The following is a 12,578-nucleotide window of genomic DNA, read 5'->3' as shown; positions in this document are numbered from 1 at the left end:
TTAGTGCCATTCTGCTGTCTTTGCATCATATCTTTGCATATTGTTTCTATTTAAATAATTATCCCTTTTAGATGCCTCAATTGAACCTGCCTCCCACCACTTGTCTAGGCAGTGCTTTTCTTACTCCTAATATGATATTAATCAAATGCAGACAAATGAGACCAGTTTAAGTTGTGAAAACTGGACGGCATGTGTAAGCTGGGCTTGTTTCCATACTATAGACCTCCTATAACTACTCACTGTGTGAAAATGTTTCTCCTCACAGTCCATTTATTTCTTTTGCAAATCGCTTTAAATTTGTGCATTCTCGTTTTTGATCCCTTTAGAAATGGGAACAGTTTTTCCCTCTTTGCTCATGATTTTGAATACTTCTATTAAATTTCCTCTTACCCACCTTACCTGCGAAGATAAGAGTCCCACCCTGTTGATCCTCCTATATCTGAAGTTGCTCATCCCTGGAAACACTTCTGCATTCTCTCCAATGTGTTCACATCTGACCTACAATATAGCACCCAGAACTGTACACTGTACTGCAGGTGGGGTTTAACAACCATCTTAGACAAGTTCAGCTTCAACGCCTTGCTATTTTGCTCTATACCCTATCAAATAAAGCCTCGGATGGTGTATGTTTTATTAATTGCGCACGCTCTCTCTCTCTCTCTGCATGTCATACAGATTCAATGAGCTATGCACAAATACATAAATCCCACTGCTCTTGTACCCTTTGAAATTATTATATTGTCTCTAGATGTTCTTCGTGCCAAAATGCATCACCTCGTGCTTCGCTGTATTGAACTTCATCTGCCACCTCTTTGCTAACTTCCTTACCTTATCTGTGTCCTTTTGAGATTTGCACTGTCCTTCTCACTGTTTTCAATATATCCAGGTTTTATAACGTCCATAAAGTGTCCCCTTACTGACCCTTGAGGAACCCTACTACAAACCTTTATCTAGCCTGAAAAATATCCATTGAGCTGAATTCTCTTCCTTATTACTCAACCAATTTGTAACAATGTTGCTACTGTCACTATTATTCCAACTTTTTTGTGTAAAACAAGTGAGTAAAGTATAAAATACTTTCTGCAAGTCCATATATACCATATCAACAATATTACCATCAGCAACCGTTGATCCCTCTTCAAAATGTCCAGCAAGTTAGTTAAACACCATTTCACCTTTGGAAATGTGTGCTGACTCTTCCGAATCAACCCACCTTTATCCACGTGATTACTAATTATTTCCCAAATGATTGTTTCCAGAAGCTTTCCAATAACTGAAGTTAAACTGACTCTCTGGAGTTATCCTTGCAACTATTTTGTAAACAAGGCTGTCAGGTTTGCAGTTCTCAAGTTTTCTGGCACTTTCCTTGCAGCTAGGGAAGATTGAAAGATTATGGCCAGTGCCTCAGCAATTTCCACACACCTTTCCTTCAACATCCTTTAATGCATCTCATCTGGTCCCAATGCCTCATTAGCTTTAAGTACCAAGACTCTATCTGACACTTCATCCTTATCAACATTTGTCCTTGTAATTTAAAACTCACTGCAATGATGTTGGTATGAAGGCTAGCTGTCACCCTGAATCAGATGTTTGAATTTGCTCAAAAAAATTAAGTTTAAAGTCAAGCTGCTCACTTTCAAATTAGATTAAACTGAGATCCTTTTTGCTTGCTGGAGTGGGTGGAAAAGATCCTGTGGCACAATTTGAAGAACAGCAGGGAGCTACTCCAGTGTCCCTGAAAGCCATTTCAATTCAAAACTAAACCAATAGAAACAGATGAATTGGTCACTTGTCTTGTTGATTGTGAAACTATGCACAAATTGACTGCCACATTTGTTTGCCATAACAATATCAACTATGCATTAATATTGTTTGGTTGTGAGGCACTTTGTTACATTCTAAGGACGTGAGGTAATTTGCATCCGACCCAGGATTGAACAAGATATGAAGCTGACAGAGCGATGGAAGTTTATCTAACTGCATGTGAATAGGTGGAGCAACCAGAAGTTTGGAGGAAATAAAATCTGTTGAAATAAAATCAAATAACGTTTGAGAACTTCTCTTTTAATTAACAAAAAATAACCGAGCATTGTCTCTTCTTGGAGCACTTTCTATCGAGTTCAAAATGTTAATCAAAATGTTTATTTTTCAGGAATAGACACAAGTGATCCTAATGCTGTGGTTATTGGATTAGCTCCACAGCACTTCAATTACACTACATTGAACAAGGCATTCAGGTAAGAGTAAAAGTAAAATAATGGAGAGGCCCATGCCTCTGAGTCAGGAAGCCTGGGTCCAAGTCCCAACTGCTCCAAAAGTGTGTAATAACATCACTGAACAGATTGATTAGAATGTATATGAAAGTGAAATAATATTGTTATGTTGGATGGAAATAGCCTCGTGACATTCACTGTCTCAGCTTGCAAGTGAGGAATGTATGAAGTTACTGAGGGAGCCTGTTTATCATAGCCGAGAAACTCAGCATCTCCAAGGGAAAGGGAGGAACTTTTTGGAATTGACCTGGAGTTATCTTCATTTTCAGGTATAAGCACAAAAACAGGCATCGTCATGGCAAGTAATCTTTGAATAATAAAGTTTTTTAAATATAAAAAAAAACTGGCAGGAGATAAATTGCCTACCCCGTTTTTAAAAAACATTAGATGGATAGGAGAAAGAACGGCTCAGCAGCTATCCTTCAAGTCCTCTAAGAATAAGTGATCACAGCTTATTTACTGTTCTTCTATATTAAAGTGCATAAAGATAATTTATCTATGAATCCAATCACTTAACTAGTCTACATCCTTTTGCACCTCTTTGCATCTTCCTCATTGCTAACTGACTTTTCTAGGTTTGTATCATCAGGAATATGAAAACTGATATGTTTGCATTCAGTCCTTCATTGAAGTAATTGTTGTTAGGTAATAAACGGCTGTGGGTTGAGCAATAATCCTTGAGCCATTCTGTTAATTACACCTTGCATGTAAAATATGACAAGATTGTACCTAATCTCTCTCTTCTGTTATCCAATCCACATCTGGTGCTAATATATGACCATCAATCCTGATTATATAATCTGCCATCTTGCTTGCCTTGCCTTGCCTTGTTTCCAAAAGAGTATGTCTCGCTATTTAGCAGAGTTTTATCTCCTTCCCCCTCTGCCCCCCCCCAACTTTGCTGTGTGACTATCATTCTTGATTATTCTTTTCTTTTTGTTTTTTTTTCAACTAATTTTGCTTCTTTCTTATTTTATCCTTTTATCTTAAGACAACCTGGGTCCGGCTACCTTAGCAACCAAAAATACAGTTGGACAGGCTGCTACAAATGATCCCTATAGCTAAAGATTGCAAGATACATCTCCTCTTCCTCTCTGGAGGTCAATATGACAGTCAGCATTCCCCCCCCACAGTCCAAAGATGTGCAGGTTGGGTGGGTTGGTCATGCTAAATTGTCCATCATGTCGAGGGATGTACAGGCTAGTTGGATAGACCAAGGCAAAGTGCAGGATTACGGAGATAGGGTAGTGGGGTGGCTCTTCGGAAGGTCGGTGTGGATTTGATGAGCTGAATGGCCTACTTCCATACTGTAGGGATTCTATGTCGAGAGTTCTAAAATGGAAAAATGCAGAAAATTCAGACAATTTCAGATATCAACTGCAAAGGATGAAGGTACCTAGACTTCTGTGAATTATTTAATAATTTTACAACTTTGTTAAACTATTTGAAGATCAAGCTTCTGTGTAGGTGGAATTAAGGTTTGATACAGCCTTGACTACATGGAAGAGCTAATCAGACAGAACTTACCAGATACAAGGCTGTTGACAGCATTTTTTTGTCTGCTTGTAAAGAAGAGATATTTACACATCAAAGATAGACACATGAGAAAATTATATTGTTTATTCAACCATGATAGAAAAACAAAAAATATTCCAAATTAAAAGGAAAACTGCTTTAATAAGATGGAAATATGATTGAAAAATAGTAACCAAAAAATCTGCCTTTCTGAGGAAGGGTTGCTAGACCTAAAACAGTAACTTTGATTTCTCTACACTGATGCTGCTAGACCTGCTGAGCTTTCCCAGCAATTTCTGTTTTTGTTTCTGATTTTCAGCATTCACTGTTCTTTTGGTTTTTATTTGGTATTTAACTCATTGGTACATCACTGCCAAGCATGCCCACCACATTCTTCAGTGACTGCCTCTGGCTCAGACTCACCCCATGTGGATTTCAACACGAGTTTCATCCTTAGTGCTTTGAATCCACCCAGGACCATAGGTATCTTGTGATGTTCAAAGTTCTACAGACAGTTGTTCTCACTGCACCCTGAGATCCACACTCAATGCTATGTTTCATCATATGCACACTCTCTTGAGATCTCTCTCCAACAGCATCATCATGCTGGCTCAGGGCTGCACCCACTCCCCAGTTCCACTTCATCCACTGGTTCAGTCCGTGTGCTAACAAGGAACTTTTTCTTTTCCTTTAGACATCAAGGCACACAAGATGCAATACCTCAGAGATACCAACACCCCTCTGAAAACTTTCCTCCCTTTCACTTTGACTTCACCCCTCCCTGAACCCTACCTCCTTGCTGTCCCTCCTGATGTTCTGCTCTCCAATGCTAGATGTTCTGCACTTAGCAAAGGTCTCAGTTTTATCCCTCTGTCCCCACCTTAATGAATTTTGGGCACAACGTAACATTAAACTCTTCTGTCGCCTTCAACATCCATTTCTTTGGACAAGAGTCCTCTCCCTGTCCCACAGACCCCTTCACTCACCTCCAACACTACCAGTTCTGAGGAAGGGTCACTCAGCCCAAAATATTAAGTCTGATTTCTCTCCCATGAAAAACAGTAAACTGTTTAGCATTTCCAAATTGCATTTGAAAGTATCTGGTGGTGAACCACCTTGGATATGAACTTATTTCAGTACTAGGATAGTTAATCTGGAAAATGACTAAACATTGGAACAGAAAGAAAGACTTGCATTTATATACCGTTCTTCTGGACTTTGGAAATCTCCAAGTTCATTATTACAGCAATGAACTACCTAAAGTACTCGCTATTCAGAAAATACAGCAGTCAATTGCTTCCATAAATAGCAAAGTGATAGTGATAATTACTTTTCTTGGTAATGCTGGGTGAAGGATGAATTTGGTACTTTCATAAGAGATCTAACAGGAAGATTAACATTTTATGTGCACACGTAATTGAATTGAATTTATTGTCACGTGTACTGAGGCACAGTGAAAAGCTTTGTCTTGCGAGCAATACAGGTAGATCACAGAGTTAAGTAGCATAGACAGTAGATAATAGGTAAACAGTGGCAAAAACAAACACATAGGTACAGGCAAATGATAAGAGTTTGTGAGTCCATTCAGTATTCTAACAATAGTAGGGTAGAAACTGTTTCAAAACCAGCTGGTGTATGTGTTCAGGCTTCTGTACCTTCTCCCCAATGGTAGAGGTTGTAGAAGAACATTGCCAGGATGGGATGGATCTTTGAGAATGCTGGCGGCCTTTCTTTGACAGCGGGCCTGGTAGATGGATTCTGTAGATGGGAGGTTGTCCTTTGTGATTGTCCAGGCCGCGTTCACCACTCTCTGTAACCATCTCCGATCTTGAATGGTGCAGTTGCCATACCAGGTATTGATACATGCAGACAGAATGCTCTCAATGGCGCGCCTAAAGAAGTTGGTAAGGGTATTCGCTGTCAAGCCAAATTTCCTCAGCTACCTGAGGAAAAAGAGACATTGTTGGGCCTTTGTAACCGTGCGTCTACATGGAGTCCAAGAAAGCTTGTTGTTGATGACCACTCCCAGGAGCTTGACTCTGTCCACTCATTCCACCTCTGTGCTATTAATGTGTAGAGGGGCATGAGTAACATCCCACCGAGACTCAATAATGAATTCCTTGGTTTTGCTGGTATGAGACCGAGGTTATTCTCAGTGCACCATTTTTCTAGGTCTTCCACCTCCCATCTGTAGTCTGTTTCGTTGCCATCTGAGATTCGACCGACTATGATAGTGTCATCAGCGAACTTGTAAATGGCATTAGTCTAGTATTGGTGATGCTGTCATGGGCATACAGTGAGTACAGTAGGCGGCTGAGTATGCACCTCTGGGGCTCCAGTGTTTAGTGTTAGTGAGGATGACATATTTTCCCAGTCTTCTCTAATTGTGGCCTGTGGGTCAGGAAACTGAGGATCCAGTTGTAGAGAGTGGGGCTTAGTCTGAGATCAGTGAGTTTAGTAATCAGTCTCGAGGGGATAATAGTATTGACTACAGTTCAGCCTTCAATGAGTAGGATTCTTACATAGCTGTTCTTGGTGTCAAGATGTTCTAGGGAGGAGTGCAAGACAAGTGATATGGCATCTGATGTGGATCTGTTGGGTCAAGAATAGTAGGGAGGCTGGAGTTGATTAATGCCATGACCAGCCTTTCAAAGCACTTCTTGCCCACCGAAGTTAGGGCCACTGGGCGTAATCATTGAGACATGCTGCATGAGCCTTCTTAGGCACAGAGATGATGTTGGTCCTCTTGAAACAGGCAGGGACAGTGCCTGCTGCAGGGAGAGGTTGAAGATATCCGAGAAGACCTCTGCCAGTTGATCTGTGCATGCTGAGTGCACGGCCTGGTACTCTGTCTGGTCCCATCGCTTTCCTTGGATTCACACGAAGGAAAACTGATCAGGCCTCTGATGCAATGACTGTTGAGATAGATTTGTCAGAATAGGTGTTACCTCTCTGCCTAAATACTGCTCAAAGTGAGCATAGAAGGCGTTGAGTCAATCTGGGAGGGATGTGTCACTGTCTGCTATTTTGCACTGTCTCTTTTTAGAACCTGTGATGTCATTCAGTCCTTGCCATAGTCGTTGGATGTTTGTCTGGCTTTCTAGTTTGGATCAGTATTGGTCCTTGACTGTCTTAATGGCTCTGTGAAGGTCATACTTAGATTCCTTAATTTGAGTGTGTCTCCTGATCTGAAGGCCTCACACCTGGTTTTGAGCAGGTTCTGCATGTGCTGATTCATCCAGGGTTTCTGTTGGGGAACACCCAGGTTGACTTTCTCAGTATGCAGTCCTCTACACACTCGCTGATAAAGTCTGTGACGGTGGTGGCGTACTCGTCCAAGGTAAGTGCGGACTGTTTGAACACGGCCCAATCAGCCGATTCCAGACAGCACCGGAGTTGATCCTCTGCCTCCTCCGACCAGCACTGCACCTGTATCCGCGAGGGGGTCTCCTGCTTGAGCTTTTGCCTGTAAGCCGGGAGAAGAAGCACGGTATTGTGGTCAGAGTTCCTGAAATGAGGGTGGGGGATGGAGTGGTAGGGATCCTTCACAGTGGTGTAGCAGTGGTCTAAAATGTTCGGGCTCCTGGTGGGGCAGGTAATGTTCTGGTGGTACTTGGGCAACATCTTCCTTAGATTGGCTTGATTGAAGTCGCCAGTTACAATAAACAGGGCCTCGGGGTGTTCCATCTCCAGGGTGTTAGTGGTGGAGTACAGCACATCCAGAGCTTCCTCAACCTTTGCTTGTGGTGGTATACAAAGTGACATATCAGTGTTGCTGCTGACCAGTAGCTTAGTGTTTTCCAAAGCTGTGCTGAATGCAGTTTGTCTAATGGACTTGGCTTTATCGGCAGAAAGGGGTTATAGAAGGTTTTGAGTTCTTGGAAAAATATATTTTCAGAGTAATTTCGCTTGTGTCTTGAACTGGTAACTTAACAATGGGGCCTAAATTCTGGAATTACTTCTGTAAACCTCTCCACATCTCTACTTTTCTCACCTCCTTTCTGTGAAGCACTTTGGAATGTTTTAATATACTGTATTAAGAGTGTGATCATAAATGTGTTTAAATGAATCAGTTCCTTCCTAATACTTGTAGTGTTGAAAAGGGAAGAGGGAAGTATTGATTCTTGGTTATGGACAGCAATAATAATTTTGCAGATACACCTTAAATGTATTATGCAGAGTATCTGAATGAGTTGAGGGCCAGACGTGGCTCGCTTCTACTCCAGAGTTTAATAACATGTTGAAATATTCTCTAGGTTCACACAAAGAAAACAACCCTGTCAAGGTACTGTACCCATAGAACTATGCTTACAGAAAAGGACAATGAAAATCTTTTTTTCTCTACATACAATTACTCCTCATATAAACTTGGTCTATGTCTGTCTTCTCTTATCCGGTCTTTCACCCAGGTTAATTTTAGATGGTGCCCCTCTAATTGCTATACACAAGGCAAGATACTACAAAAAACTGGATGGCTTATCACTTGGGCCAGGACCTTTTATCACTGGGCTGGAATATGCAACAGATGTCAAGGCCACAGTGGTAGGAAAACCAGAGAAACCATTCTTCCTTGAGGCTCTCCGAAGCATTGGATGCCAACCAGAAGAGGCAGTTATGATTGGTGATGTATGTACTGAGCTTGTCAACTGACTGAATTTGTCAACTGAACTTGCCCTTCTTTCACTCCTTCCTTTCCATTTTTTTAATTTCAGTATTTGGCTTTAGCTCTCCTTCTGTTTGGTCTCCTTTGGTCTTAAAAGGAAACAGTAAAGACCAATGGCAGAACTAATGTACTGTTAATATTGTCTTCTATTGATTCGTTTTCTTTGGAGATTAGAATCTGCTGGTACTTTCAGATTCAGAATGAATTTATAGCACAGTCTGTTGCGAGTTGGTCAGGTGGACACTCCTATCACATGTAAGAACTTCATTTGTTTCACACTTTTTAGCAATTCTTTGTGTTCTCGCAGTATCCTTATTGAATAAGTGGAACATCTTTGACATTGAGTCTGGGCAGCCATGCCCTGGTCAGACAGAGTAATATTTCCTAGAAATTTGTTTCAATCCTAGATACAGAAGAAATATCACTCATCATTATACATGCCTCGGTTCTCCAGAATTGAGTGGTACTTGGGATGGGGGTCTCTAAGCGAAGTGTCACAGTATTTGGTCTGATTTGTTGGTTTTTTTGCATTTCGATTACATCTGACTCTAGCTGTTATGGTTTGTTTTATGGATACCCGTTTACAGTGATGATGGGATTGCTGAAATTTGCCTTTTTAGAATAAATTAGTGAGTTTTTAAGTATTTTACACTCACTAATTTCCTCAGGTTCAGTGGGTGAGCCACTATTCTGTTGAATTGGAAATGTTACTTTTCCTGTCCATAATAAATGCAGCGAGCCCTGTGGTCCAACAGACAATACTTGACATGATTTTTAGTTTACCACATATACAGAGATATCTCCTCACCTGCTGAGCTCTGCCAGTTGTTAAGGCTATAAATCACTGCGTTGAATTTGGTTTTTGTAAATTAAGTCAAACAAATGGTTGGAAAAAATCAGTTTGCATTAACTGTATCTCTTATAGATAACAGTAAAGTCACTTCCATGCTGGTGCTCAGTACTACGATAACCCTTAAAACACACTTCTTATTGGTTTTGCGTCACTTTTTGAAGAATAGAGGAGCTGTATAATATTTAACTTTAAGACTGCGTGCAGGAAGCTACAGAACAGAGAATCATAAAATCCATACAGTGTGGAAACAGCCCATTTGGCCCATTGAATCCATACCAGACTCTCTGAAGAGCAGGGGGAGATGATTGCTTAGTGGTATTATCACTGGATTGTGAACCTAGAGATTCAGTTAATGTTCTAGGAATCTGGGTTCGAATCTCGCTGCTGCAGATGGTGAAATTTGAATTCAGTAAAAAGTCTGGAATTGAGACTAATGTCAGAAAAATCCCATCTAGTTTATTAATTTCCTTTAGGGAAGGAAACTGCCATCCTTCCCTCATCTAGCCTACATCAAATATCAGATGTAATATGGTTAATTATCCTCTGGGCAAATAGGAATGGGCAATAAATGCTGCCTAGCTAGTAACATCCTCATCCTGTGAAAGAATAAAGGATACCATCCAGAACTGACCCCTACCCTATAATCCTGAATTCCCCATGGCAATTTTCCTAGCCTCATTCCTGATGAAGGGCTCCTGCCCGAATCATCGATTCTCTGCTCCTCAGATGCTGCCTGACCTGCTGTGCTTTTCCAGCACCACACAATCTCAACTCTGATCTCCAGCATCTGCAGTCCTCACTTTCTCTTAAACTTCCTAGACTGCACATCCCTATACACTTTGTCCACCTAACCTGCACATATTTGGACTGTGGGAGGAAACTGGTGCAACCCAGAGGAAACCCATGCAGACATGGGGAGAATGTGTGGAGTTTGCACAATCACCCGAGGGTGGAATTGAACCCAGGTCCCTGGTGCTGTGAAGCAGCAATGCTAGCCATTAATCCATCCTGTCCACTCGAGGGATTTAGGAGTCCTTGTCCACGAATCTCAAAAAAAAAGTAAGCATCCAACTTTAAAGGTAATAGGAAAGCAAATGGAATGCTGGCATTTATTTCAAAGGGAATGGAGTATAAAGTAAGGAAGTTTTACTAAAATTTTAACAATGCGCTAGTCAGATCACTGCTGGAACTTTGTGAACAGTTTTGGGTTTCTTTGCTGTACATCTCTATGACTCTATAAAAGATATATTGACATTGAAGACAGTCCTGTGAAGATTCAATAGGCTGACAATAGCTATGGAGGGACTGCCTAATGAGGCAAGGTTCAGTGGTTTGGGCATTAATCCAAAAAACAAAAAGAACTGTGGATGGTGGAAATCCAAAACAAAAAGTCATTACTGAAAAATCTCAACAGGTCTGGCAATATCTGTGGAAAGAAATTAGAGTTAATGTTTTGGGTCCACTGATCCCCTTTCAGAACAGAATTCTGTCTTTTGAGTAGTTTTGGGCCTGTACTCATTGAAATAAAGAAGAATGAGAGGTGTCCTTATTGAAATAGGCAAGATTCTCTGGGGTGAAAATGTGTTGCTTGTTAAAGCACAGCAGGTCAGGCAGCATCCAAGGAACAGGAAATTCGACGTTTCGGGCCGGAGCCCTTCATCCAATCATTCCTGATGAAGGGCTCTGGCCCGAAACGTCGAATTTCCTGTTCCTTGGATGCTGCCTGACCTGCTGTGCTTTAACCAGCAACACATTTTCAGCTCTGATCTCCAGCATCTGCAGACCTCACTTTTTACTCGAAGATTCTCTGGGGACTTGACAGGACAGATGTGGATTGGTTGATTTCTTTCAGTGGGAGAGTTTAGGACCAACAGACATAATCTCAGAATAAGGTGCCACACATTTAAAACAGATGAGGAGGAATTTCTTCTGAGGGTAGTAAATCTGTGTAATTATTTACTGCAGAGGGCTGTCGAGGCTGGGTCATTTAATATATTCAAGTTTGAGGTAGATTTTTTTAATAAGTAATAGAATCAAGGGTTATGGCAGGGGGGGGGAAGGCAGAAAAGTGGAGTTGAAAATTATCAGATCAGTCGTGATCTCATTGGGTGACAGAGTTGATTCGATGGACTGAATGGCCTACTTGTACACCTGTGTTTTATCATCTTATGGTCACTTTTGCTTTTATGGAATTTCTAGCTTCACCCTAACCAGTAGTTTCAAATTGACTGCTGACTAGTGCAAAATTATCTTCAAAATATCTTTAATGGTGTATTTTATTTCAGTGAATCTTTAATAGATTGGGGTGGCATGGTGGCTTAGCAGTTAGCACTACTGTCTCTCAGCGTCAGGGACCCAGGTTCGATTCCACCCTCAGGTGATTGTCTGTGTGGAGTTTGTATATTCTTGCTGTGTCTGTGTGGGTTTCCTATAGATGCTCCAGTTTCCTTCAGTGGTCCAAAGATGTGCAAATTACGTGAATTAGCCATGGTAAATTGCCCCTAGTGTCCAGGAATGTGCAGGCTAAGTGGATTAGCCATGGAAAGTGCAGGGTTATAGGGATAGGGTAGGGTTGGGAGTGGGTGAAATGGTCTTTGGAGGGTTGGTGTGAACTTGATGGACCGAATGGCCTGTTTCCACACTGTAGGGATTCTATAATTCTATGATGAATGACATTAAGAATATGCCACAGCAGTATTAGATAGTTAGCCATTTAAAAGATTTAAAATGTCTGCCTATAAGAATCTCTATTTATATTGACCTTGATGAGGAAACAAGATCTCGGATTTTGAAATATAAGGCATAGAAGGTGTAAGCCAAAGAATTGAATAAAGTGTTGATTGAGTCAGTGATGGAGGAATATGTCCAATTTTGGCAATGGAGCAGTTTAAGACAATTGCAGTAAATATTGTTGGGATTGTATTTTTAAGAGAAGGTATGGGATATGAAGGTTAAGAGACCCTATAGAGCCATCCAAAATTCTGAAAGTTTTGATCAAGTAATTTGGAATAAAAATCTATTGTGATGGTATCCTTAAGATATACATTTAAAATCACAAACTGAAGGGAGACTGATATTTTTCAAAATACAGTTTGGTTTCTGGAATTCATGAAAAACTTAGTGCAGTGATCTAAATTTTCCTATTTCCTCTCCTCCTCTTGCTCTCCCTCCATTCTTCTTCCCTTCTTTTTCCACCTCCCCACACACCTCCTCTTTTCTTCCTTCTGTTTTCCCTCCCTGCCCCACTCTGTTGTCCCTCCCTCTCCACTTCCAA

General features: G+C 40.9%; 1 protein-coding gene across 2 annotated transcripts in view; it reads left to right on the top strand.

Annotated features, from left to right (window-relative positions):
- The window catches only part of hdhd2 (haloacid dehalogenase-like hydrolase domain containing 2), a 44,731-nt gene that overhangs the window by 24,617 nt on the left and 7,536 nt on the right, over positions 1 to 12,578 (top strand). For both annotated transcript variants that reach the window (XM_060847257.1, XM_060847339.1), the window contains exons 4-5: positions 2,153 to 2,237; positions 8,198 to 8,414. In XM_060847257.1, coding sequence (XP_060703240.1) covers positions 2,153 to 2,237; positions 8,198 to 8,414 — 302 coding nt within the window. The remainder of the gene's footprint in view (positions 1 to 2,152; positions 2,238 to 8,197; positions 8,415 to 12,578) is intronic.

Source organism: Hemiscyllium ocellatum, chromosome 1, assembly GCF_020745735.1.
Source record: "Hemiscyllium ocellatum isolate sHemOce1 chromosome 1, sHemOce1.pat.X.cur, whole genome shotgun sequence".
Taxonomy (NCBI): domain Eukaryota; kingdom Metazoa; phylum Chordata; class Chondrichthyes; order Orectolobiformes; family Hemiscylliidae; genus Hemiscyllium; species Hemiscyllium ocellatum.
This window is presented reverse-complemented; position numbering and strand designations above follow the sequence as displayed.